At 51.0% G+C, this 27,300-nt stretch overlaps 3 protein-coding genes across 5 annotated transcripts; all 3 read left to right on the forward strand.

The window, feature by feature from the left end:
* Positions 1 to 346: 346 nt before the first annotated feature.
* Positions 347 to 27,052, forward strand: CCDC33 (coiled-coil domain containing 33). Its single transcript, XM_088172805.1, has 11 exons — positions 347 to 517; positions 23,297 to 23,364; positions 23,446 to 23,479; positions 24,167 to 24,356; positions 25,104 to 25,192; positions 25,263 to 25,394; positions 25,524 to 25,660; positions 25,763 to 25,952; positions 26,037 to 26,120; positions 26,250 to 26,339; positions 26,990 to 27,052. The coding sequence occupies exons 1-11, from the start codon at positions 491 to 493 to the stop codon at positions 27,050 to 27,052; spliced, it is 1,104 nt and encodes a 367-aa protein (XP_088028931.1). The 5' UTR covers positions 347 to 490.
* LOC148222210 (uncharacterized) lies at positions 3,273 to 20,848 on the forward strand. 3 transcript variants are annotated; one of them, XR_015806452.1, is made up of 2 exons: positions 3,273 to 5,107; positions 20,687 to 20,848. XR_015806452.1 is itself a non-coding variant. In XM_088172312.1 (2 exons), exon 1 carries the CDS (start codon positions 16,644 to 16,646, stop codon positions 17,592 to 17,594), a length of 951 nt encoding a protein of 316 aa, XP_088028438.1. In that variant the 5' UTR covers positions 15,468 to 16,643; the 3' UTR covers positions 17,595 to 17,670; positions 20,687 to 20,848. The 3 variants fall into 3 exon arrangements, 1 of the variants encoding a protein (XP_088028438.1); XR_015806451.1 differs by having other exon boundaries at positions 3,273 to 5,095; XM_088172312.1 differs by lacking the exon at positions 3,273 to 5,107 and adding an exon at positions 15,468 to 17,670.
* Positions 17,670 to 19,678, forward strand: LOC148222211 (uncharacterized). Its single transcript, XM_088172311.1, has one exon. The coding sequence runs from the start codon at positions 17,695 to 17,697 to the stop codon at positions 18,799 to 18,801; it is 1,107 nt and encodes a 368-aa protein (XP_088028437.1). The 5' UTR covers positions 17,670 to 17,694; the 3' UTR covers positions 18,802 to 19,678.
* Positions 27,053 to 27,300: the final 248 nt, after the last annotated feature.

A 27,300-nucleotide genomic window follows, 5' to 3' on the forward strand; every position in this document is an offset into this window, starting at 1 on the left:
AAAGGAAAGGAAAGGAAAGGAAAGGAAAGGAAAGGAAAGGAAAGGAAAGGAAAGGAAAGGAAAGGAAAGGAAAGGAAAGGAAAGGAAAGGAAAGGAAAGGAAAGGAAAGGAAAGGAAAGGAAAGGAAAAAGGAAAGGAAAGGAAAGGAAAAAGGAAAGGAAAAGGGCAGCCACCTTCTCCTCCCCGCTCCTCAAGTGCCGCCGCGGCATCTTCAAACCCGCCGTTGCCGAGGCAACCGATGCTCCGGGCCGCGCTTTTGTTCCCAAAAACTCGGGGAGGAGGGAGCGGGGCAGGGCTGGAGGCAGCGGGAATCGCCGCCTGGAGCTGCCGCATCCCCCGGGAAGCGCGGCCGGGGGCAGAGGTCCGGCCGGCCCTGGAATACGGATCCAGCTGGTGGAGCACAGGTTGCTCCGTGCGCTGAATTTTGATGGCGCTTGGGAGCAGAATTCCCTGGATCAACACGTCCCCGGGAGGCCATCAATAAAATATCATGGAAAGGAGAGCGGCAGAATTCCAGGTGGGCCGTGAGGCGCTGGATTGTCACCAAAAAATCAGCGCGGTTTTCCAAGAATTCTGGAAAAATGGGGAGTAACCCCCCCCGCCTTCCCCCCCCCCCCCAGTTTGGGTCGGCGTGGATTTGGGATTTGGGATTTCGGGAAGGAAATCCCTGCCCGCTTCTCTCCCCCAGCCCAGCATGGATTTGGGATATTTTACCCACACAGAGAATTTGGGAAGGAAATCCCTGATTCGCCCTCTTCCCCTCCCTGCTCCAGGACGAATTTGGGATGTTTTACCCACACAGACATTTCGGGAAGGAAATCCCTGCCCTCTTCCCAATCCCCGCCATTTCCCGGGGATATTTCCCTTGCTCTAAACTCCCCCCAGACGCTTTTCTGTGGGATTTGGAGGGATGAATACAAACACAGCCGCCGGGAACTTGTGGGATTCGCGGATCCCCCATCCCTGGCACTGCCGGGAGCACCAGGAATGATTAATCCCGGCCATCTGGCCATCCTCCTCCTCCTCCTCCTCCTGCTGCTGCTCTGCTCCTGCTTTTCCTCCTCCTCATCCACATCCCTGAGGATGCTCCCCCACATCCCCTGCCTCAGTTTCCCCACCTGTAGGCCGTGCTTTGTTCTTGGGGGGGGGGGGAAATGTTGGGAAAGGCCGGGAAGAGGAGGAGGAGGAGGAGGAGAAGGAGGAGGAGGAGGAGGAGAGAGCGTGGCCGCTCCGCTTCCAGAGGTTAATGGCTTTCCCTGGGCTCGGGATAATGGGATTCCAGGATCCCCCGCGTCCTCTCGCCTGTCGCTTCCCATCAGATCCGCTCTTGGCTTCACCGGTTCGGTGTTGTTTTTTTTGGGGGGGGTGGGATCGTGGGTGTTTAACCCTTCCCTGGAATCACGGAGAGTTGGAATTCCTGGCCAGGAGCTGGAGATTCCGCAGGGATCCACCCGTGGGAGCGCTGGGTGCTCTGCCCTCCTTGGGTGTTCCCATGGTGCCAAAAAACTACTTTTCCACCAAAAAAAAAAAACCAAAGGGATTTGGACACTCTGGGAACAGCCCGGATCCACGTGGAGGCGGAAAGCCGCGTCCCAGCACCGAGCTCCGGGAATTTCTGGGATAAATTCATTTTTGGGGTCTTTTCCTTGGGGGTTCTCCAGCCGAACCCGCTCATCCCTTGGGATTGGCCCTGCCCGTGCCAAGGATCCCGGGGGATGAAGGCGGCTCCTTCCCCCCCCCACCTCCTCCTCCTCCTCCCGGTCCCTTTGTCGCGCCGCTCCAGGTGGCCGCGGGTGGCGGTGCCAAAACGTCCTCGCGCATCAGAGCACCGGTGGTGACATCGCCCACGGAGCCGCCATCTGTCCCCCCGGCCCCGGCCCTCATCCCAAATCCGGGGGAAAACCGGGAATGTCGGCGACAGCAGCCACGTGGGTGACAAATCCGTGGTGTGTCCCTAAATTTGGTTTGTCCCTCCCCAAATGTGGCTGGAGCGGGGCCATCTCCGGGACCTCCTGTGGGAAACAGCAGCGGGAGGCAGAATTTGGTGGATTTGGGAATTCTTTTCCCCCCCCCAAACCGGATTTCCCGAGCGGCTGGAGGGTGCAGAGCTTTTTTTTCCCCCAAGGATTCCCCGCATCCAAACCTGGCTGCACCCCTGCCAAAAATCCCTCAGGAATCGCTGGCAAATCCCCTCTGAAGAACCAGCTCTGCCCATCCCGGGGGATTTTCCCAGCTCTGGAGCATCCCAACCCCTCCTTCCCAAGGCACAGCTCTCCCAATTCCATCATCCCATCCCAAGCCTGGGAGCAGAGGGGACATGGCACCGCTTTTCCAGCCTCCCTGGGAAGCTGCTGCAGAAAAAACAGCCGGGATCTCGTTCGTTCCCAGAGGAGCAGCTTTGGGATGGAGCTGCTGTCGATAAATTCCCGGTGTTGGGATGGAGCTGGCGGGGTTGACCTTCAGGAAGTTGTCCCCCATGCTGGGCACTGGCTGATGTCATTCCCGACAAGTTGATGTCAATCCCAATGATGGATTGTGGATTTGGGGATGGACACACTTCCCACTGTTCTGTATGGCCTGGAATTGCAGCTTGGGAAGGGGTTTGAGGATGAAAAATGGACACTGAGTGCCTTGCTAAGATCTGTGCTGCCCACAAATCCCAAATTGCCCACAAATCCTAAATTGCCAGTTTTGTCCTCAGAAATGGATGATGGATGGATGGATCCATGGATGGATCCATGGATGGATTCATGGATCCATGGATTCATGGATGGATCTATGGATGGATCCATGGATGGATCATGGGTTTTGGGATGCAGACCCCCTCCCCCTCCAGGCCTGGATGAACATCCTGGCACAGAAATCCCACAGGAATCTGGGATCTCTGCTCCAACCCCAGCCCTGCCCCTCTGGAAGACACCGGGGTAATTCCAAATCCATGAATTCCATGGAAAACCCAATCCCACCCTTCCTCTGCCTCCCCTGGGCACTGAGATCCAGACTCGGAGCTTGGGGCTCCACCTGTGACTCCAGGTGCGATCCCGGGGATCCCAAATCCCTTGGCTGGGAGTGACAGGGACAAGGACAGGGACAAGGACAAGGACAGGGCCCCTCCCCAGCCCTCCCAGCGGGGCTGGATCCCACTTTTATCCCTCGGCGATGTTGTCCCAAGGCTCTGGAAAAAGCAGCACCGCAAATCCGCGGCTTTTCCGGGAATTTCAGCACGTGCCGATATTCCCAGGAAACCACAGCGGGAGGAGGGGGAGGGGGGGATTGGGGAGAGGGGAGGGGGGGAAAGGCCAGGCTGCTTAACCCCGGTGACAAATGTCCATCTGTCCCCATCTGTCCCCGGGAGCCGCTTTTCCAGGGAATCACGGCCTCGGCAAGGTCGGGATGTGCCGCCAGCCCGATCGATCTCATTTCCACATCCCCCAAATCCCCTCGGCCGGCAGAATTTTGGGAATTGGAGCGGCTCTGGAATGAGGAGGGAAAAGGGGGATTCGCCTGATGAATTATTCAGGGCTCCAGGATTAATCCCAGCGCTTCCAGCTGGCGCTAAATTATCGCCGGCGGTCATGCGGGAAAACGCCTTTGGAATTCATTTCCCTGATTATTGTTTGGATCTAAGAGCTGCCAGGGGCTCTTTTTAAATTTATTTTTTTTAATTTTTGGGTGGATTTTGTTGTTTTTTTCCCCCCCTTTTCCTCAACTTCTCCCATTTCCCATTCCGGCTTCCCCGTCACGGATGGGAGAGTTGGGAGAGGAGACGAAAACCAGGGAAGCAGATCCCGATGATTTATCCGGAGTGGTGGAAATGAGGCAGAGAATTCCTGCTGAGAGAGGCCACGGCCCTGCCTGCAGCTCGGGATTTTCCAAGGAAAGTCACAATTTCCCAAGGAAAAAATGTGGATTTTCCAAGGAAAGTCACGATTTCCCAAAGAAAAAATCCGGATTTTCCAAGGAATGTCATGATTTCCCAAAGAAAAAAATCCGGATTTTCTAAGGAGTGTCACGATTTTCCAAAGAAAAAATCCGGATTTTTCCAAGGAAAGTCACCATTTTCCAAGAAAATAATCCGGATTTTCCAAGGTATGCCACAATTTTCAAAGAAAAAAAATCCGGATTTTCCAAGGAAAGTCTCGCTTTCCCAAAGAAAAAATTCTGGTTTTCCAGGGAAAGTCATGATTTCCCAAGAAAAAAATCCAGATTTTCCAAGGAATGTCACGATTTTCCATGCAAATAATCCGGATTGTCCAAGGAAAGTCACAATTTCCCAAGAAAAAAATCCAGATTTTCCAAGGAAAGTTATGATTTCCCAAAGAAAAAAATCCTGTTTTTCCAAAGATTGTCACAATTTTCCAAGGAATAACACAGTTTTCCAAGGAAAGTCAGGGTTTTCCACGGGAGGTCACGATTTTCCAAGGAATGTCATGATTTTCCAAGGAAAAATCCCAATTTTCCAAAGAATGTCACAATTTTCCAAGGAAAAACCCTGATTTTCCAAAGAATGTCACAATTTCCCAGGGGAGGCCACGATTTTCTAAGGGAAGCCATGATTTCCCAAGGAATATCAATTTTCCAAGGAAGGTCAGAGTTTTTTCCAAGTAATGTCACAATTTTCCAAGGAAAATCACGATTTTTCCAAGGAATATCACAATTTTTCCAAGGAATATCTCGATTTTTCCAATGAAAAATCCTGATTTTCCAAGGAAAGTCCCAATTTTCCAAGGAATATCACGATTTTCCAAGGAATATCCCGATTTTCCAAGGAATATCACCATTTTCCCTGGATGTGAGGATCCCACAATCCCCAAAATCCCTGGATTTGAGGAATCCTACAATCCCTGTGGGGTTTGTGAAAACCCCAGAGCCCCCACACCGAGATGAGCAAATCCCGGGAATGTTACCCCTTGGAAAAGGCACTGAGACCCCCAAAATTTTCCCTTTTCCATCTTTTTTTCCCCCCTTTTCCCTCATCCCACCCCTCTGGAGAACAAAAGCCTTTGATCATCTGCAGGAGACAAAGAAATCAAAGACTTCAGCAAAACGCTGCTGTTGGAGCAAATTAACATCAAGAAAACTCCACCTTTCCCAGGTTTTTTTCCAGGTTTTTTTCCCTTTTTTTTTTTTTTTTTTTTTCCCCAGGGGAAACTCGGAGTAAAATTCCTCCTCCCTCTCCCAGCTTGTGGCTCCTCTTTTCCCTTTATTTTTTCTTTTTTTCACCCCAAAAACAGCATTTCACCCCAAAACCGCTGCGTTTGAGGGAGGATGAACCCCGGGGGATGAATCCCAGGAATGCTGAGCTTGGAAAACACAAATCCCGAGGGATTTATTTCCATCCCAAATTTAATCACCGGCCGCGTTTTAGGCTCGGTTTTAACCCAGCCCGACCTTTCTCAGCGGCTTTAATTTGTCACCTGCCGCCTTTGGGGTGCCACCAGCCTGGCAGTGTCACCCACACGGGGATTTGGGGACATCCAGACCCTGGAAAAGCTGGAAAATCAGGGATAGGTGCTGATGGAGCTTAACCAGCTCTAATTTATGGGATTGCTGCGCTAAAAACCCCGAGCGGAGCCGGGCTGGCGCCGATTGTCGCTGATTGTCACCGCGCCAGGCTGGAGCTGTCACCGAGCCAGCTTGGCCATCAAAACCCCCCTCGGGCTGGCCAAAAAAAAAAAACAAAAAAAACCGGGATTGCATTCGGGGTGGGAGCGGGCTCGGGCTTCTCCTGCTTCCAGCCTGGATTGAGCAACAAATTTGGTTTTATTCCCAAATTAATGGGGGGAAAGGTTTGGTTTAGGGAATGCCAGAATTGGGGTTTTTATCCCCAAACCACAAGTGGGAAAGGTTCGGTTTGGGGAATTCCAAAATTGAAAGGTTTGGGTTGGGGAAATCCCAGAATTGGGGTTTTTATCCCCAGGAAATGTTTGGTTTTGGGAAACTCAAATTTGAAAGGTTTGGTTTGGGGAAATCCCAGAATTGGGGGGTTTTTATCCCCAAATCACAGGTGGGAAAGGTTTGGGACTTTCAGATTTGGGGTTTTGTCTCCAAGGAAGGTTTGGGGAAATCCCAGAATTGGGGTTTTTATCCCTAAATCATGGAAGGGAAAGGTTTGTGTTGGGGAATTCCAAAATTGGGGCTTTCATCCCTAAATAAATCATGGAAGGGAAAGGTTTGGGCTGGGGGAAATCCCAGAATTAAAAGGTTTGGGTTGGGGAACCCCAGAATTGGGGTTTTTATCCCTAAATCATGGAAGGGAAAGATTTGGGCTGGGGAATCCCAGAACTGAGGTTTTTATCCCCAAACCACGAGTGGGAAAGGTTTGGTTTGGGAATTCCAGATTTGGGATTTTGTCTCCAAGAAAGGTTTGGCTTGGGGAAATCCCAGAATCCCAGACTGGACTGACCTCAAATCCCACCCACCATATCCACCCCTACCATGGCCAGCGACCCCTCCCACCATCCCAGATTCCCATCCTTGGCTCCGTTTTTCCCGGGAATTCCACCCCATCCCCCCCAAACCCCATTTTCCCGGGGCAGCCCCGCTCCCAGCCGCTGAGTGACAGCTGCCAATCCAAGCCCCGCGGCGGTGGCAGCATTCCAGGCGCGGCCGGAGCCGGGAATGTCTTTGTTAGGGAGGGAGCGGCTCCCGCGGGAGCGCTCAGGGCAGCGTTAATTGAATTAAGAGCCCGGCGGAGCCGCAGCTGCGCCCGGCGCGGAGCAACGGCAGCGATGGGGTTAATGGGGCGGCACGGGCCGGGCTGCCGGTCACGGCCCGAGACATTCCCGGTCATTCCCGGTCATTCCCGGCCATTCCCAGTCATTTCCTGGCATTCCCGGTCATTCCCAGTCATTTCCAGTCATTCCCAGCCATTCCCGGTCATTCCCAGCCATTCCCGGTCATTCCCAGCCATTCCCTGAGCCATTCCCAGCCATTCCCAGAACCATTCCCAGAGCCATTCCCAGAGTCATTCCCAGACACATTCCTGGCCATTCCCAGAGCCATTCCCAGCTCCATTCCCAGAGCCATTCTCAGAGCAATTCTGAGACACATTCCTGGAGCCATTCCTGGATCCATTCCCAGCCATTCCTGGAACCATTCCCTGACCCATTCCCAGTGCCATTCCCAGCTATTCCTGGAGCCATTCCTGGAACCATTCCCAGCCATTCCTGGAGCCATTCCTGGAGCTATTCCTGGAACCATTCCTGGAGCCATTCCTTGAACCATTCCCAGCCATTCCTGGAGCCATTCCCAGAGCCATTTCTGGTCATTCCCAGAACCATTCCCAGCTCCATTCCCAGCCATTCCCAGCCATTCCCAGAGCCATTCCTGGAGCCATTTCCAGTCATTCCTGGCCATTCCCAGAGCCATTCCCAGCTCCATTCCCGGCTCCATTCCCAGAGCAATTCTGAGACACATTCCTGGAGCCATCCCTGGAGCCATTCCTGGAGCCATTCCTGGAGCCATCCCTGGAGCCATTCCTGGAACTATTCCTGGAACCTTCCTGGAGCCATTCCTGGAGCCGTTCCTGGAACTATTCCTGGAACCATTCCTGGAACCATTCCCAGCCATTCCTGGAGCCATTCCTGGAACCATTCCCTGACCCATTCCCAGTGCCATTCCCAGCTATTCCTGGAGCCATTCCTGGAACCATTCCCAGCCATTTCCAGAACCATTCCCAGCCATTCCTGGAGCCATCCCTGGAGCCATTCCTGGAGCTATTCCTGGAGCCATTCCTGGAGCTATTCCTGGAGCCATCCCTGGAGCCATTCCTGGAACTATTCCTGGAACCATTCCTGGAGCCATTCCTTGAACCATTCCCAGCCATTCCTGGAGCCATTCCCAGAGCCATTTCTGGTCATTCCTGGCCATTCCCAGCTCCATTCCCAGAACCATTCCCAGCTCCATTCCCAGCCATTCCCGAAGCATTCCTGGCCATTCCCTGAGCAATTCCCAGAGCCATTCTCAGCTCCATTCCCAGCCATTCCCAGCCATTCCCAGCCATTCCCAGAGCCATTCCCGGAAACATTCCCTGACCCATTCCCAGCCATTCCTGGAGCCGTTCCTGGAGCCTTTTCCAGTCATTCCTGGAACCATTCCCAGAGCCATTCCCAGCTCCATTCCCAGAGCAATTCTGAGACACATTCCTGGAGCCATTCCTGGAGCCATTCCTGGAGCCATTCCTGGAGCCATCCCTGGAGCCATTCCTGGAACCATTCCTGGAACTATTCCTGGAACCATTCCCAGCCATTCCTGGAGCCATTCCTGGATCCATTCCCAGAGCCATTCCCGAAGCATTCCTGGCCATTCCCTGAGCAATTCCCAGAGCCATTCTCAGAGTAACTCTGAGACACATTCCTGGAGCCATTTCCAGAACCATTCCCAGACATTCCTGGAGCCATTCCTGGAACCATTCCCAGCCATTCCCAGAACCATTCCCTGACCCATTCCCAGTGCCATTCCCAGCTATTCCTGGAGCCATTCCTGGAGCCGTTCCTGGAACTATTCCTGGAACCATTCCTGGAACTATTCCTGGAGCCATTCCCAGCCATTCCTGGAGCCATTCCCAGAGCCATTTCTGGTCATTCCTGGCCATTCCCAGCTCCATTCCCAGAGTCATTCCCAGCCATTCCCAGTCATTCTTGGCCATTCCCTGAGCAATTCCCAGAGTAGTTCCCGGACACATTCCTGGTCATTCCCAGAGCCATTCCCAGCTATTCCTGGAGCCATTCCCAGAACCATTCCCAGCTCCATTCCCAGCCATTCCCAGAGCCATTCCCGGAAATATTCCCTGACCCATTCCCAGCCATTCCTGGAGTCATTCCCAGCTCCATTCTCAGGCAGGCAGGGCTCAAAGCCCCTCCTTGGCCGTCGGGAGCAGGATTTCCCGGGATGCTGCCCCATGGATCCCGGTGCTGAGGTGGCCCGGATGGGCCAGCAGGGGCCAAACCCCCCCAGCCCCGTGGCCGGGAGCTCTCCATCCGTGGTTTATCCCATTAGGACCCCACTAATCCCGGCCTAACCGGATTAGGGCGAGTCCAGCAAAGCGGGGCCGGAGAGGGAAATGAGGAGCCGGGAAATCGAGTTAGCGGCGTCTGGCACGGCTCTGGCAGCGGCCGGGGGGGCACGGGGGGGACCCGGGCTTGGGGCAACCTGGAGGGCCTGGAGGGCAACCGTCCTGGGGCTGGGGGGCCCGTCCTCACCCTGAACCCCAAAATCCCCAAACCCCAAACACCCCAAACCCACTGCTCCCCCCCTCGCTCCCAGTGGTGTTTTGGGGTCCTGGATGTTGGGGGGCAGAGCACATCAAACTCAGCGCCGTCCTCACCCTGAACCCCAAAATTCCCAAACGACAGAACCCTCAAACCCCAAAACCCTCAAACCTCAAAACCTCTGAACCCCAAAAGCCCCAAACACCCCAAATCCACAGGTCCTCTCCATCACTAAAGTGGTCTTTTGGGGTCTTGGATTTTGGGGGGAAGGGCACATCAAACTCAGCCCCATCCTCACCCTGAACCCCAAAACTCCTTAAAACCAAAACCCTCAATCCTCAAAACCCCTGAATCCCAAAAGCCCCAAACCCCAAACACCCCTAACCCACTGCTCCTCCCCATCACTCCCAGTGGTGTTTTGGGGTCCTGGATGTTGAGGGGCAGAGCACATTAAACTCAGCGCCGTCCTCACCCTGAACCCCAAAACTCCCAAACGCCAAAACCCTCAAACCCCAAACCCCTCAAACCTCAAAACCCTGAACCCCAAAAGCCCCAAACGCCAAAACCTTCAAACCCTGAAACCCCCAAATTCCCAAACCCATAGCTCCTCACCATGGCGGGCATGGCATTTTGGGGTTTTGGATTTTGGGGTCACTCACCCTGGACCCCAAAACTTCCTGGTACCCCCAAACCCACAGCTCGTCTCCATCACTAAAGTGGTCTTTCGGGGTCTTGGATTTTGGGGGGAAGGGCACATCAAACTCAGCCGCATCGTCACCCTGGACCCCTAAACTCCTGAAAACCAAAACCCTCAAACCCCAAAACCCTCAATCCTCAAAACCCCTGAACCCCAAAACACCCAAACCCCAAACACCCCAAACGCACAGCTCCTCCCTGTCACTCCAAGTGGTGTTTTGGAGTCCTGGATTTTGGGGGGAAGGGCACATCAAACTCAGCCCCATCCTCACCCTGGACCCCAAAACTCCTGAAAACCAAAACCCTCAAACCTCAAAACCCCTGAACCCCAAAAGCCCCAAATCCCAAAACCTTCAAACTCTGAAACCCCCAAACCCCAAAATCCCCAAACCCACAGCTCCTCCCCATCACACCCAGTGGTGTTTTGGGGTCTTGGTTTTTGGGGTCACTCATCCTGAACCCCAAAACCTTCCTGGTGCCCCCAAACCCACAGCTCCTCTCCATCACTACGGTGGGGTTTGGGGTCCTGGATTTTGGGGGGAAGGGTGGGTCAAGTTCTTTTTTTTATCAAGAAAAAATAGAAAGAGAAATTAGAAATAGAAATAGAAATAGAAGTAGAAATAGAAATAGAAATAGAAATAGAAATAGAAATAGAAATAGAAATAGAAATAGAAATAGAAATAGAAATAGAAATAGAAATAGAAATAGAAACAGAAATTGAAACAGAAATTGAAATTGAAATTGAAACAGAATAGAAATTGAAATAGGAATAATATAAAAATAAAAATAAAAATTAAAGTTAAAATTAAAATTAAAATTTAAAAATTAAAACAAAAATAATAAAAATTAAAACAAAAATAAAAGTAAAAATAGAAATAAAAGTAATAAGAATAAGAATTAATAAAAATAGAAATAACAGTAAAATAAAAAATCAAACCCCACTGTTTTTTCCCCTCCTCCTCCTGCACTCCAGCCCTTTGTGTGGATAAATGGAGCCCGGGGGTGGCCTCGAAATCTCTCAAATCGTCTGGCTCCAAAAATAACAGCTCGTTAAAAGCAAATTTGGGTTACGGGAACAGCCCCGAGCCGCTCCCGGCCCCGCCTTCCACCTGCGGCTGCGCGGGGGAAAGAAAGGAAAAACACACAATAAAATAGAGATTTAAATTGTAAAAACAACGAGAGAAATAAAATGTAAATAAAAGATATGGAAGGAGGAACAGGAATGAAAGGAATGAGAGGAATGAAAGGGAAAAGGTAAATAAAAGAAATGGAAGGAATTCAAGAAAGGAAAGGGAAAAGGTAAATAAAAGAAATGGAAGAAATTAAAGAAATAAAGTGAATAAGAGAAATGTAGTAAAGAAAAGAAATGAAGAAAAATGAAAGAAATAGAATGAATAAAAGAAATGCAAGTGATAAAACGAATAGAATGAATAAAAGAAATAAAAAGAGTAAAAGACAAAAGAAATAAAAGAAAATTAATAAAATAAATAACAATAATAAAATTAATAAAAGAAATAGAGTAAATCCATAAAATAAAATAAATAGTAATTAAAAAATTAATAAAATGAAATAAAAATAATAAAAGAAATAAAAGCCTTGGATCCAGCCCTGGGATCCATACTTGGGATCTTCTTCTGGGATTCTCCCCTGGGATCTGGCCCTGGATCCAACCTTGGGATCCATCCATGGGATCCAACCCTGGGATCAATCCGTGGGATCCAACCTTGGGATCCAACTGGGATCTGGCCCTGGGATCCATCCCTGGGATCCAACCCTGGGATCAATCCGTGGGATCCAGCCCTGGGATCCCACTTTGGGATCTGACCATGGGATCCAACCTTGGGATCCATCCCTGGGATCTGGCCCTGGATCCATCCCTGGGCTCCAACCTTGGGATCCAGGATTGGATCCAGTTCTGGGATCCATCCCTGGGTTCCATCCCCGGGATCAATCCCTGGGATCCAACCTTGGGATCCTCCCTTAGGATCCATCTCTGGATCTCACCTTGGGCTCCACTCCTGTGATCCAGCCCCGGGATCCATCCTTGGGATGCAGGCTTGGATCCATCTCTGGGATCCATTCCTGGGATCCAGGCCTAGATCAGTCACTGGGCTCCACATCTGGATCCAGCCCCAAGATCCATCCCTGGGATCAATCCCTGAGATCTGGCCTTGGGATTCAACCTTTGGGTCCAGCCCTGGATCCATCCCTGGGATCCATCCTTGGGATCCATCCCTGGATCCATCCCTGGGATCCATCCTTGGGATCCATTCCTGGATCCATTCCTGGGATCCATCCTTGGGCTTCATCCCTGGATCCATTCCTGGGATCCAGCCTTGGAATCCATTCCTGGGATCCATCCTTGGGATCCATTCCTGGATCCCTTCCTGGGATCCAGCCTTGGAATCCATCCCTGGATCCATCCTTGGGATCCAACCCTGGGACCCATCCTTGGGATCCTCACCAGAGCAGGTTAAGTGGGAAGTGGCCTTGGGGGTGATTTTTTCAGCCCCCAAATCTGCCAACACAATCCCAGGAATATTTTCCCTGGATATTTTCCCTGGATATTTTCCAGCCCAAATGTGCCAACACGAATCCAGGAATATTTCCCACAGATATTTTCTCTTTTCCAACCCAATTGTGCCAACACAATCCCAGGAATATTTTCCATGGATATTTTCCTTTTTCCATGGATATTTTCCCTTTTCCTGGTTATTTTCCACCCCAGTTTTGCCAACACAATCCCAAAATTTTTTTCCATGAATATTTTCCCTTTTCCTGGTTATTTTCCACCCCAGTTTTGCCAACACAATCCCAAAATTTTTTTCCATGGATATTTTCCCTTTTCCTGGATATTTTCCACCCCAGCTGTGCCAGCAGGATCCCAGGAATATTTCCCACGGATTTACATTTCCCTCCCCTCCACCATCGCTTTTTTTCCTGTTTTTTGTTTTTTGGGTTTTTTTTTTCCCCGGGATTGGGAATTTTTTTCTCTCCTCTGGCAAAGCCCTGATGGGGAGCGTCACCCTAATGGGGCCACCCCGGGGCCACCCTGGGGACACCCCGGGGACATTCCCGGGGACATTCCCGGCTGATCACAGCGCTGTCACTTCCCCGCTCGTGGCTGCTCCTGATCAAACCCCGCCGGCAGCGCCGCCCGCGGCTCCCGCTGCGCACGGAGTGAAGGGAATGCCACAAAAATGGGGAGAAAAACGGAATAAAGTGGAATAAAAAAATAGAGTAAAATAGAGTACAGCACAATGCAGTGCAGGGAAATACAGTACAATGGAATTAAATATAATTAAATATAATTAAATATAATTAAATAAGATTAAAAAATAAAATAAGGTAAAATAAGATAAGATAAAATGAAATAAAATGAAATAAAATGAAATAAAATGAAATAAGATAAAATAAGGTTAAGGTAAAGATAAGGTAAAGATAAGATAAGATAAGATAAGATAAGATAAGATAAGATAACAAAATATAAAAAATAAAATAAAATAAAACAGAATAGAATGGAATGGAATGGAATGGAATGGAATGGAATGGAATAGAATAGAATAGAATAGAATAGAATAGAATAGAATAGAATAGAATAGAATAGAATAGAATAGAATAGAATAGAATAGAATAGAATAAATTTTTTTTGTAATGGGAAAATTGAAGTGAAATTAAATGGGATGAAATAAAATTTAAAAATAAAATAAGGTAAAACACATTATCTTTTATGTACTGTTATATACATTATATATGTTATATAACATAGCAGGACATAACAATTTTTTTTTTAAATGGGAAAAGAACAAAACGCAATGAAATGTAATAAAAATGCAATAAAATGTAATAAATGTCATGAAGTAAAGTAGAATAGAATAGAATAGAATAGAATAGAATAGAATAGAATAGAATAGAATAGAATAGAATGGAATAGAATAACACAAAATAACACAGAATAACACAGAATAACACAGAATAAAATAAAACGAAACAAAATGAAATGAAATTAAAATAAATTTAAAAAATAAAATAAAATAAAATAAAATAAAATAAAATAAAATAAAATAAAAATAAAAATAAAAATAAAAATAAAAATAAAAATAAAACAAAGCAGAATTCACAGCTCTACCGCTTTCCCAGATCCCGCTTTGGGATTTTCCCAATCCTTTCTCCCCCCGTTCCAAGTTTTCCTCTTCTCTCCGTTCCTATTTCCCGGCCTCTGCAGGGACAGACCCGAGCCTCTCGTGATGAATAATTTACAGCAGCACTTAACGATTGAGGGGGCGGATTTTTTTTCCTGCAGCCTCTTCAAACATTTGCTTCTCCTCCTCCTCCTCGCTTTTTTTTTTCCTTTTTTTTTTTTTTTTCCTGGCTCCCATCGCGTTTCTTTTTTCTTTTCTCCCTGACCTGTCTCTGCTCTTTGCTGAGGCTGGCAGACAAAAAAAAAAAAACCAAAAAACAACAAAACCAAACCAGATTTATTAGGTTTTTTTTTAATTAATTTTTTAAAATTAATTTCTTTGTTTTTCATTTTTTTTAAATTAATTTATTTTTATGTCGTTGCTGGCGTTTTGTTCCGGGCTCTGCACGCAACACAAAAACAGAGATGAAATAAAAAAAGAGAAAAATTAAAAAGAAAGAGAAAATCAAGAGAAAAAATGAGAGCCCAGATGTGCGAAACACCCCAAAAAAATCACCCCAAAAAACATCGGGAGGGGTGGGGGAGGAATTTGGGGGTTCCCCCAAGGGATGAGGGAGGAATTTGGGAATTCACCTCCCGGAAAGGAATTTGGGGTTCACCAAAGGGACTGGGGAGGGATTTGTGGGTTCGTCTCTGGGGAAGGGATTTGTGGGTTCCCCCCCAGAAAAGGAATTTTGGGGTTTCCCAGAGGGGTTGGGAAGGAATTTTTGGGTTCCCTCGAGTGTTTGGGAAGGAATTTGTGGGTTCACCTCCAGGAAAGGAATTTGTGGGTTCACATCCTGGAAAGGAATTTGTGGGTTCCCGGGAGGGGTTGGGAAGGGATTTGTGGGTTCCCCCAAGGTGTGGGGAAAGGATTTGTGGGTTCACTGAGGAATTGGGAAGGGATTTGTGGGTTCACCTCCAGGAAAGGAATTTGGGGGTTCACCAAAGGGATTGGGGAGGGATTTGTGGGCTCTGCGGAATGGGGAAGGAATTTTTGGGTTTCCCTCGAGTCGTTGGGAAGGAATTTTAGGGGTTCCTCTCCAGGAAAGGAATTTGTGGGTTCACATCCTGGAAAGGAATTTGTTGATTTCCCAGAGGGGTTGGGAAGGGATTTATGGGTTCCCGTCCAGGACAGGAATTTGGGGGTTCACCAAAGGGGTTGGGAAGGAATTTGTGGGTTCACCTCCAAGGTGGGAATTTGTGGATTTCCCAGAGGGGTTGGGAAGGGATTTGGGGGTTCCCGGCAGAGCCGGGGTGAAGGTGCTGAGAGGGAAGTGAGGGATGGGAGGGATGGGGAGGGGAGAGGAGGGGAAAGGATGGGACAGGGAGAGAGGGAGCTGAGAGGGGAGAGGGAGGATGGGGATGAGGATGAGGATGAGGATGAGGATGAGGATGAGGATGAGGATGAGGATGAGGATGAGGATGAGGATGAGGATGAGGATGAGGATGAGGATGAGGATGAGGATGAGGATGAGGATGAGGATGAGGATGAGGATGAGGGAGGATCTGAAGGGAGAGGGAGCTGCGGAGGCCGAGGCCGCTGCCGGGGGAGATGGAGCCCAGCGAGGCTCGGCCGCGCTTCCAGCCCCACCTAGCGTCAGTCACATCATCCCAAATTCCCGGGAATCGCCGCTTTGGGATCGGGAATCGCCACTTTGGGATCACCATGGGCTCATCCCAAATTCCTGGGAATCGCTGCTTTGGGATCACCATGGGCTCATCCCAAATTCCCGGGAATCGCCGCTTTGGGATCGGGAATCGCCCCTTTAGGATTGGAATGGGCTCATCCCAAATTCCTGGGAATCGCTGCTTTGGGATCGCCATGGGTTTATCCCAAATTCCTGGGAATTGCTGCTTTGGGATCGGGAATCGTCACTTTGGGATCACCATGGGCTCATCCCAAATTTCTGGGAATGGCCCTTTTGGGATCGCCATGGGCTTACCCCGAATTCCCGGGAATCGCTGCTTTGGGATTGGAATGGACTCATCCCAAATTCGCTGGAATCGCCCCTTTGGGGTTGGGATCGGCTCATCCCAAATTCCCAGGAATCGTCCCTTTGGGATCGTCATGGGCTCATCCCCAAATTCCCAGGAATCGCTGCTTTGGGATCAGGAATCTCCCCTTTAGGATCGGGATGAGCTCATCCCAAATTCCCTGGAATCGCCCCTTTGGGATCGCCATGGGTTTATCCCAAATCCTGGGAAAGGCCCCTTTGGGATCGGAATGGGCTCATCCCAAATCCCGGGAATCGCCCCTTTGGGATCGCCATGGGTTTATCCCAAATCCCGGGAATCGCCCCTTTGGGATCGGGATGTGTCCCCCGATTAATTGAAGTCCCCCATTAATGATCCCATGAGGAATTTTGGGATGATCCAGGAGCCGCGGTTTCATCCCAGGAGGAATTGTGGGTTTTAGAGGAATTTTGGGATAATCCTCTCCTTATGGGACTGCCCCACCTCGCATTGGCACCGAGGGCTTTGGAAAGGATTTTTGGGGGATTTTTTGGGATATTTTTGGGGATATTTTTCCCCTGGTTTATCCCAAAACATGGATGAGGATAAGGATTTTTCCCTTTTATTCGTCCTTTCTTTTTATTCTTATTTTTTTCCTTTTTTCTCCTTTCATTTTATTTTCTTACCTTTTATTTTGTCTTCTTTCCTCTTTTTTCTTTCATTTGTTTTCTTTCTTTTTTTCTCCTTTCTTTTTCTGTTCCTTTTTTCCCTCCTTTCATTTTTCTCCTTTTTTCTTCTTCTTTCCTTTTTTCCCCTCCTTCCCTTTTTCTCTTTTTTCCCTTCTTTCTTTTTATTTTCTTCTTTCCTTTTTTCTCCTTTCCTTTAATTTTTTCTCCTTTCTTTTCCTTTCTTTTTCTCTTTTCCTTTTTCCCTTCCTTTCATTTTTTCTCCTTTCCTTTTTTCTCTTCTTTTTTTTTCTCTTTTCTTTTTTCCTGCTTTCATTTTTTCTCCTTTCATTTTTTCTCCTTTCCTTTTTTCCCTTCTTTTCATTTTTTCTCCTTTCCTTTCCTTTCTTTCCCTGTTTTCCTTTTTTCTCCTTTCCTTTAATTTTTTCTCCTTTCTTTTCCTTTTTTTTTCTCTTTTCCTTTTTCCCTTCCTTTCATTTTTTCTCCTTTTCTCTCCTTTTTTTCCCTCTTTCTCCTTTCCTTTATTTTTTCTCCTTTCCTCTCCTTTCTTTTTCTCTTTTCTTTTTTTCTCCTTTCCTTTTTTCCTCTTTTCCTTTTTCCCTTCCTTTCATTTTTTCTCCTTTCCTTTTTTCCCTTTTTCTTTTTCCTTTCCTTTTTTCTCTCTTATTTTTTTTTTCCCCTCCTTTCATTTTTTTTCCTCCTTCCCTTTCATTTTCCCGACTTTTCTTTGAGGAAAACGCCGCAGCAGCGACTCTCAGAGGCTCTGCCTTATCTCGGGAGCCCAGGCGGGATGGGGGGAGCATTCCCAGCGAATTCCAGAGGCTCTCACATCCCAGAAATCCTCATTCCCGAGCTCCCAATTAATCCCTGATCCAATTAACTCCCGCCTGGAATTGCGATAAGCGAGTTCAACCCGGGTTCCATCAGATAAAGCCGAGGGGTGAGGGGAGAAACCGCCAGGAAAATGGAAAATTCTTTTATTTTTTTCCCCCAGGAATTTGGGTTCTGCACAAAACACCGGGATTTTAGGGGTGGACGGGGAAAATCGGGGTTTTCTCCCCGTTTTTTTTTTTCCCTGATTTTCCCCCATATTTTTCATTCATTTCTCAGCCAAAATTTCCCCTCATTTCCCCCCCCCTTTCCCCCCATTCCCCTTCATTTCTTCCCATTTTCCCCACATTTTTCCCCCATTTCCCCTCCCACTTCCTCCCCATTCCCCTCCCTCATTTTCCCATATTTTCCCCTCGTTTGTCCCCCATTTTCCCTACATTTTTCCCACTTTTTCCATCCCATTCCCCCAATTTTCTCCCCATTTCCCTCCCTAATTTCTCCCCCATTCCCCCCATATTCTTCTCCCATTTCCCCCACTTTTTTACCCCATTTTCCCCTAATTCCTCCCACATTTATTCCACATTTCCCTCCCATTTTCCACCCATTTCCCCCCTCATTCCTCCCCCATTTTCTCCATATTTCCCCCCAATTTCCCCTCATTCCACCTCTATTTATTCCACATTTTCACCCCATTTTCCCCTCCTTCCCCCCATTTCCCCCACATTTTCCATCCCATTCCCCCTATTTTTCCCATTTCTCCCCATTTTCCCATTCCCCTTTAATTCCTCCCTCATTTTCCCCCATTTCCCCTTCATTTCTCCCCCATTTATTCCACATTTCTCTCCCATTTTCCACCCATTTCCCCCATATTTTCACCCCATTTTTACTCCCATTTCCCCCTCATTCCTCCCACGTTTATTCCACATTTTCACCCCTTTTTCCCCATTTTCGCCCCCATTTTCCCCCTCATTTCCCCCATATTTCTCCCTCATTTTCCTCCCATTTTCCCCTCGTTCCTTTTCATATTTTCACCCCATTCCCCCCCACTCTTCCCCCATTTCCCCCCTCATTCCAACCCCATTTTCCCGGTATTTTTCCCAGATTTTTTCCCCCATTTTCCGCCCAATTCTTCCCCCATTTCCCTCCTCATTTCAACCCCATTTCCCCCCATTTTTCCCAGATCTTCTCCCATTCTCCCCCAATTCCCCCCATTTTCCCCTTCATTTCAACCCCATTTTAGCCCCCATTTTCCCCTCATTCTCCCCCATTTTCCCCACAGTTTTTTTCCCCCATTTTCCCCACAGTTTTCCTCATTTCTCCCCATTTTCCCCAGATTTTTCCCCCCATTTTTCCCAGATTTTTCCCCCATTCCCCCTCAATTTTTCCCCCATTTCCCTCCTCATTTCAACCCCATTTCCCCCCCATTTTCCCCAGATTTTTTCCCATTCTCCCCCAATTTTCCCATATTTTTCCCTTCATTTCAACCCCATTTTCACCCCCATTTTTCCATCATTTCTCCCCCATTTCCCCCTAATTTTCCCCCCATTTTCCCCACAGTTTTTCTCATTTCCCTCCCATTTTTCCCAGATTTCCCTGCCATTTCCCCTCCACTTTTTCCCCATTTCCCGCCTCATTTCAACCCCATTTTTCCCAGATTTCCTCTCCATTTTTCCCAGATTTCCCCCTTCATTTCTCCCCCATTTTCTCCTCAATTTTTCCCCCATTTCCCCACACTTTTCCTCATTTCTCCCCCATTTTTCCCTGAATTTTCCCCCCAATTTTTCCCCCATTTCTCCCCTCATGGGACAACTCCTGGCAACATCCCAGAATTTCCTCCTACCCCACAAATAACACTTGGATTTCATGGATGAGCTGGATAAATCCAGGGATGAGTGTCGAGTCTAATTCCTTAATTGTTGGGAAGATGGGATAAGCTGGGATTTACATATCTGAGGGGAAAAAAAAGGGAGGGAAAAAGCGGATTAAAGATCAGAGAGGGAAAAAAATTCCATTTTTCCCTTTTTTTTTCTCTTTTTTTTTTTTTTTTCGCGACACAAAAGCTCCCGATGCCGCTGGGAATTTGGGATATCTTCATTTGTGGAGCTCAGATATTCCCATGGGATGAGGGTTGGGGATAATGGGGGGGAAAATCCGGGAAAAATGAGGGGGAAATCTGGGGGAAAATGGGAGGAAATCCAGAAAAATGGGGGGAAAATGAAGTGGGGTGGAATGTGGGGAAAATCCTGGAAAAAATATGGGGGAAATGTGGGGAAAATGGTGGGAAAAACGGGGGAAATGTTGAAAAATGTGAAGGAAATGGGGGGAAATGCGGGGAAAATGGGGGAAAATCCAGAAAAATATAGGAAAAATGAAGAGAGGGGAATGTGGGGAAAATCCTGGAAAAAATATGGGGGAAATGTGGGGAAAATGGTGGGAAAAATGGGGGGAATGTTGAAAAATTTGGGGAAAATGAGGGAAAATCTAGAAAAATATGGGAAAAATGAAGTGGGGGGGAGATGTGGGGAAAATCCTGGAAAAATAAGAGGGAAATGTGGGAAATTGGGGGGAAAATTGGGGGAAATCCGGGAAAATTGGGGGGAAATCCAGGAATTGTGAGGAAAAATGAAGTGGGGGGAGATGTGGGGAAAATCCTGGAAAAATACGGGGGAAATGTGGGGAAAATGGTGGGGAAAAAGGGGAGAATGTTGAAAAATGTGGGGGAAATGGGGGGAAATGTGGGGAAAATGAGGGAAAATCCAGAAAAATATGGGGAAAATGAAGGGAGGGGAATGTGGGGAAAATCCTGGAAAAAATATGGGGGAAATGTGGGGAAAATGGTGGGGAAAATGGGAGGAAATCCGGGAAAATTGGGAGGAAATCCAGAAAAATATGGGAAAAATGAAGGGAGGGGCATGTGGGGAAAATCCTGGAAAAAATATGGGGGGAAATACAGAAAAACGTGGGGGGAAATGGGGGGGGAAAACGTGGGGGAAATCCTGGAAAAATGGGAGGAAATGCTGAAAAATGTGGGGAAATATGGGGGAAACTGGGGGAAAAAGCAGGAAAACTTGGAGAAAACATTGCTTTTGCCCCTCCATCCCTAAAATATTCCCCAAATCCTGCAGGTTTGGGGATATTTTGTGCCCTCCTGGTGCGGTTTGGAGGTTGATTTTCCCATCCTGCCTGGAGAGGGATTGATTCCAGCTGCCAGAATCCACCGAAACCCCACGGAGCAATTTGTTAAAGCAATATTAGGAATAAAAAAAAAAAAATAAAAAATAAATAAAAATCCTTTGGAATGAGCAAATACGGGAAGCAGCGGGAGGGGATGAAAGGATCCAGAGGCGGAGGGAGCTCGGCAAAGATCAGGGGGAAAAGAAAATAAAGATGAAAAAAAAAAATGGAATTTCAAAGCCTCGCACTCCGATTCCCGGCCTTTCATCCCGGCCTCCCGCGGGAAGCGGCGGCGCGGAGAATCCGGCTGGGATTCAGGGAAAGGAGGGAGGGGGAAAAGGCTCCGAATTCCCCCCAAAAAAACCCAAAAAACCACGGGAAAATCAATCCCCAAACCGGGCTGGGGTGGGGAGGGGCTGGGGTGTCCCTGGAATTCCCCTGTGTGGGTTTTGGGATCACCTGGAATTTATCCCGGAGGATTTTGGGATCGTCTGAGTGTCCCTGGAATTTTTCCGTGTGGATTTTGGGATCCCTGAAATTCCCCCGTGTGGATTTTGGGGTCGCCTTGAATTCATCCATGCGGATTTTGGGATCCCTGGGAATTCCCACTTGGGGATTTTGGGATCGCTTTGAATTTATCCATGTGGATTTGGGGATCTCCTGGAATTCCCCTGAGCGGATTTTGGGATCACTTTGAATTCATCCATGTGGATTTGGGGATCCCCAGGAATTCCTCCGTGTGGATTTTGGGATCCCTTGGGTGCCCCTGGAATTCATCCATGTAGATTTTGGGATCCTCAGGAATTTCCCCATGTGGATTTTGGGATCACCTGGAAATCCCACGTGTGGATTTTGGGACCCCTGGAATTTATCCATGTGGATTTGGGGATCCCCAGGAATTTATCCATGTGGATTTTGGGATCACCTGGAATTTATCCCTGAGGATTTTGGGATCATCTGAGTGTCCCTGAATTTCCCCCGAGTGGATTTTGGGATCCCTTGGGTGCCCCTGGAATTCATCCATGTAGATTTTGGGATCCTCAGGAATTCCCCCAAGTGGACTTTGGGATCACCTGGAAATCCCACATGGAGGTTTTGGGATCACCTGGAATTCATCCGTGTGGATTTTGGGATCTCTTGAAATTCCCCCGAGTGGATTTTTGGGATCCCCTGGGTGCCCCTGGAATTTCCTCATTAGGATTTTGGGATCCCCGGGAATTCCCTTAAGTGGATTTTGGGATCACCTGGAAATCCCACGTGTGGATTTTGGGACCCCTGGAATTTATCCATGTGGATTTGGGGATCCCCAGGATTTTTTCCATGCGGATTTTGGGATCCCCTGGGTGCCCCCAAGAATTTTCCCGTGGATTTTGGGATCCTCAGGAATTTCCCCTATGTGGATTTTGGGATCCCCAGGAATTCCCTCATGTGAATTTTTGGATCCCCTGGGTTCACCTGGAATTCCCCCATGTGGATTTTGGGATCCCCTGGAATTCATCCATGTCGATTTTGGGATCCCCTGGGTGTTTCTGCAATTTTTCCGTGTGGATTTTGGGATCCCTGGAATTCCCCTGTGTGGATTTTGGGGTCCTCTTCGTGCCCCTGGAATTTTTCCATGCGGATTTTGAGACCCCAGAAATTTCCCTCATATGGATTTTGGGATACCCGGGAATTCCCCTAGAGTGGATTTTGGAATGACCTGGGATTGCCCTGTGTGCATTTTGGGATCTCTGGGAATTCCCTCATGTGGATTTTGGGATTCCCCGTGTTTTTTGGGAATGACACGTGATTTGGGGAATTCCCCGCGCGGGGTTTTGGGATCGGAGCCGCTCCCGGGAGGAGTTGCCAAGGGCAGGTTCTGTTGTAGCAACAACTCCCGGGAGCCGCGGATCCCTTCTCCAGAAAAAAAAAAAAAAACGGGAAAAGCGGATTTTCTTCTTTTGCTCCCTCTGCAACCCCCAGGCACAGCCGTGAGTCCCCGGAATTCCTGGGATTCCAGGGAATTGTTTGGGAAGGGTTTGTTTGGGATAGCGGGAGCCTGACAACCCCCGGGGGCAGGGCTGGGATGGGGAATGGGGAATGGGAGTGGGAGTGGGAGTGGGGAATGGGAATGGGAATGGGGACGGGAATGGGAATGGGAAATGGGAATAGGGAATGGAAATAGGTGTGGGGTGGGAATGGGAATGGAACAGGTCAGGAATGGGGAATGGGAATGGGACACACTGGGATTTGGAATGGGACAGCCAGGATCAGGAATGGGAACAGGAACGGGAATGGGACTGGTCAGGAATAAGAATGGGACAGCTGGGATCAAGAATGGAGCAGGCTGGGATTGGGAATGGGACAGGGCAGGATTGGGAACGGGACAGCTGGGAATGGGAACGAGCAGAATCAGGAATGGGACACCCAGGGATCAGGAATGGGACAACATTGGGAATGGGACACACCGAGACTGGGAATGGGACAGGATCAGGAATGGGACACATTGGGATTAGGAATGGGACACCCTGCCCCTCATCCTGCCCCTCACCCTCCCGGTCCCTCGGTGTCCCCTGTGCCAGGCCAGGATGTCCCTGCCAGCCCCGGATGCCATGGACATTGTCCTGCTGGGACTGGAGCCAGCCCAGAGGTACGGGAATGTCCATGGAGGGAGGAGCCATTCCTCCCTGCAATGGCTTCCTGCTCCATCATTCCTGTTTTTACCTGGCAGCTCCCAGGAGAGCACTGGAGAGCCACAGGAGACGGTGAGTGACATGGGGACACCTGGAGAGGGGACAGCGATGATGGATGGATGATGGATGATGGATGATGGATGATGGATGATGGATGATGGATGGATGATGGATGGATGATGGATGATGGATGATGGATGATGGATGATGGATGGATGATGGATGATGGATGATGGATGATGGATGATGGATGGATGATGGATGATGGATGGATGATGGATGGATGATGGATGATGGATGATGGATGGATGATGGATGATGGATGGATGATGGATGATGGATGATGGATGATGGATGATGGATGGATGATGGATGATGGATGGATGATGGATGGATGATGGATGGATGATGGATGATGGATGATGGATGATGGATGATGGATGGATGATGGATGATGGATGATGGATGGATGATGGATGATGGATGGATGGATGATGGATGGATGATGGATGATGGATGATGGATGATGGATGGATGATGGATGATGGATGATGGATGATGGATGGATGATGGATGGATGATGGATGATGGATGGATAAGAAGATGGAGAAGAGGATGGATGGTGACAAGAGCCAGGGACAATCTGGACGCTCTCCATGTTGTGTCTGACCCTCATCCCGAGCCAATCCCCGGGATCCAGGGGCCCATCCCTGCCTGTCCAGCGGTGCCAGGCTCTGTCTGGGCTCTGTCTGGGCTCAGGGGGTTGCCAGGTACCGCCTGGCACTGCAGAGGATGGCGGGGGACCTGCTGTGCCTGCGCCGCCGTGTCGCCAGCCTGGAGGCCGAGAACGGGCACCTGCGGGACAGCCTGGCACGGCTCCGGGAGCCAGCCCTGCTCCGGGACACCAACATGGATGTGCTGAGCCGGGAGGAGCTCCTGGACAGGCTGGGTGAGTGCTGGGCACTGTCACCCTGATGTGGCATGTCACCCTGGGGACAGGCAGGACACACTGGGCACTGCCACCCTGGCTGGGTGATGGAGACATGGTGTGTCACCATGGGGACAGGCAGGACACCCTGGGCACTGCCACCCTGAGTGGGTGACAGGGACATGGTGTGTGGCCCTAGTGACAGGCAGGACACACTGGGCACTGCCACCCTGGCTGGGTGATGGAGACATGGCATCTCATCATGGGGACAGACAGAGCACTCTGGGCACTGCCACCCTGGGTGGGACATGTCACCCTGGGATCAGGCAGGACACACTGGGCACTGCCACCCTGGGTGTGTGACCAGGTAATGGTGTGTCACCTTGGGGACAGACAGGGCACACTGTCACCCACCCTGGATGTGGCATGTCACCCTGGGGCTGGGAAGGGACAGGGAAGGGACACACTGGGCACTGCCACCCTGGGTAGGTGACCAGGACGTGGCACGTCCTTGCAGTCACCCTGGGGACAGACAGGGCACATTGTCCCCCACCCTGGATGTGGCATGTCACCCTGGGGCTGGGAAGGGACACGCTGGGTACTGGCACCTTGGCTGGGTGACTGGGATGTGGCATCACCCTGGGGACAGGCAGGACACACTGGGCACTGCCACCTTGGAGGTGTGATAGGGATGTGGCGTGTCACCCTGGGGACAGGCAGGGCACTGCCACCCCGTGTGGGTGACCGGGCCATGGCGTGTCCCTGCAGCCACCCTGGAGCGCGAGCTGGCGGCTGGCACGGCGGAGTCGCGGGAGCTGCGGGACCGAGTGCAGCGGCTGCAGAACGAGCTGATCCGGGTACGGCCCCGGGCACCGCCCCGGGCACCCCAAAGCCCTGCCCGGAATTCCCAGGGGATTTTCCCCGCAGAAAAACGACCGCGAGAAGGAGCTGGTGCTGCTCCAGCGGTGCCACCGCCAGCAGCAGGTGACACTGAGGAGGTGCCAGGACAGGGTGGCCAAGGCCAGGGCGCTGGGGCAGGCGCTGCGGCAGCAGGAGAAGGTGAGCGCGGGGTTGGGGTGACAAGGACGGGTTTGGGGGCACCGGGAGCCCCCGTGTCACCTCCACGGGGTGGGCACGGAGTCCTGGCACCGCGCTGGGGACACGGGGACAGCGGTGCCCTCTGCCCAGGTGATCGAGGCCATGGAACGGCTGCTGCGGGAGAAGCCGGGCAGGAGCACCGAGAGAGCCGCGGGTGGGTGTGGAGGGGACAGGGACACTCGGGGATGTCCCCAACCCGCACTGGGATGGGCGGGAGAGACCCAGGGGTGGGTAGGAAGGGGACAGGGACCCTCAGGGATGTCCCCAACCCTCCCGCGGTGATCCCTGGCAGGGGATCTCTCATTCCCAAGCCCCCGTGCACGGCCGAGGTCGGGGCTCACTGGAGCCGTGTCCCCTCGTGGGGAGGGACACAGGACACGTCCCGCTGTCCCCCCACGCCACCCCACAGGTGACAGCCTCGGTGGGGACGCGCTGGTGGCGCTGCTGGCCGAGAACCGGCGGCTGCGGGAGGAGCTGGAGCTGGCCAGACCCCCCCGGGCCGTGGCCACCGCTGTGCCGGTGAGACCGGGAGGGGACACGGGGCTGGCACCGGGGACAGAGCCGGTGGTGGGAACGGGGTCCATCCTAATCCCGCTCCTCCAGGGTATCCAGGGGGGCACCGAGAAGCTGTGGCTACTGGCCAGGCTGGAGGAAGCCCAAGCCCGCGGGCGAGTGCTGGAGAGGCAGGTGGGCACCCCCCACTCCGTGCTGGGCAGCTCTGCTCCCCGGTCCCCCGTGTTTAGGGGCGACCCGGCGTGTTTTGGGGTGACCCGGAGTGTTTTGGGGTGACCCGGAGTGTTTTGGGGTCTGTCGCAGCTGGAGGAGGCGGCCAGGAGGTGGGGCCGGGAGAAGCAGGAGCTGGGGACGCGCCTGCTGGAGCGGGAGCACGGCCTCCCCCCGGCCCCGGTGAGTGCTGGGGGGACAGGGAGTGACCCCCCCAGTGTCCCCAGTGACCCCCCCGGGCCCTCCCCCTGTCCTCGGGAGTGACCCCCAGTGTCCCCATTTTCCCCCCCTGAACCCTCCCCGGGATTTCGGTGAGCCCCGGGGGGACAGGAGGTGACCCCTGGTATCCCCCTGCCCATCCCAGAGGCCCCCTCTTGTCCTCGGGAGTGACCCCAGTGTCCCCAGTGACCCCTCCAGAGCCCTCCCCCCGTCCTCAGTGGGTTCGGGGGGGACAGGGAGTGACCTCCAATGTCCCCCTACCCACCCAAGAGCCCTTTCCTGGGCTTTGGGAGTAACTCCCAGTGTCACCAGTGTCCCCCTGCCCACCTCAGATCTCTCCTCCTGTCCTCGGGATTGACCCCCCAGTGTCCCCAGTGTCCACCTGCGTACCCCAGGGCCCTCCTCCGGGCCTCGGGAGTGACCCCAGTGTCCCCAGTGACCCCTCCCGGCCTCGATGAGCACTGGGGGGACAAGGAGTGACTCCCCCAGTGTCCCCCTGTCCACTCCAGATCCATCCCCTCACTCCCAGTGTCCCCAGTATCCCCCTGCCCACCCCAGACAGGGGTGCTACCTTTCCTCACCCCCCCAAAATCCTTTCCCCGTGTCCCCCCCAGAAGCTGCCCGCCATTCCCGTGTCCCCCCGGAGGCCACCGCAGGCCCTGCCCCCCCTGCCCTGAGCCCGCAGAGACGGAGACGCGCGGGGCTGGCACAGAGGAGCTTTTCCATGGATCAGCGGCAGAGCGCACAGGAGGAGAAGCGGAACATTCCGGGGGGGGGGGGTCAGGGGGAGCTCGGTGTGACCCCCAAGGAGCCGAGGGGACCCCCCCACACCCCCTCACCCACCCATCCCGTTCCCCCGCGGGGTGGCCCCGCTTTATCTCCCCCGTGGCGTAAGCGCAGCCTTGAGCCCAGGCAAGGACGCGGC

This window comes from Sturnus vulgaris, chromosome 13 (assembly GCF_052056855.1).
Source record: "Sturnus vulgaris isolate bStuVul1 chromosome 13, bStuVul1.hap1, whole genome shotgun sequence".
NCBI lineage: Eukaryota > Metazoa > Chordata > Aves > Passeriformes > Sturnidae > Sturnus > Sturnus vulgaris.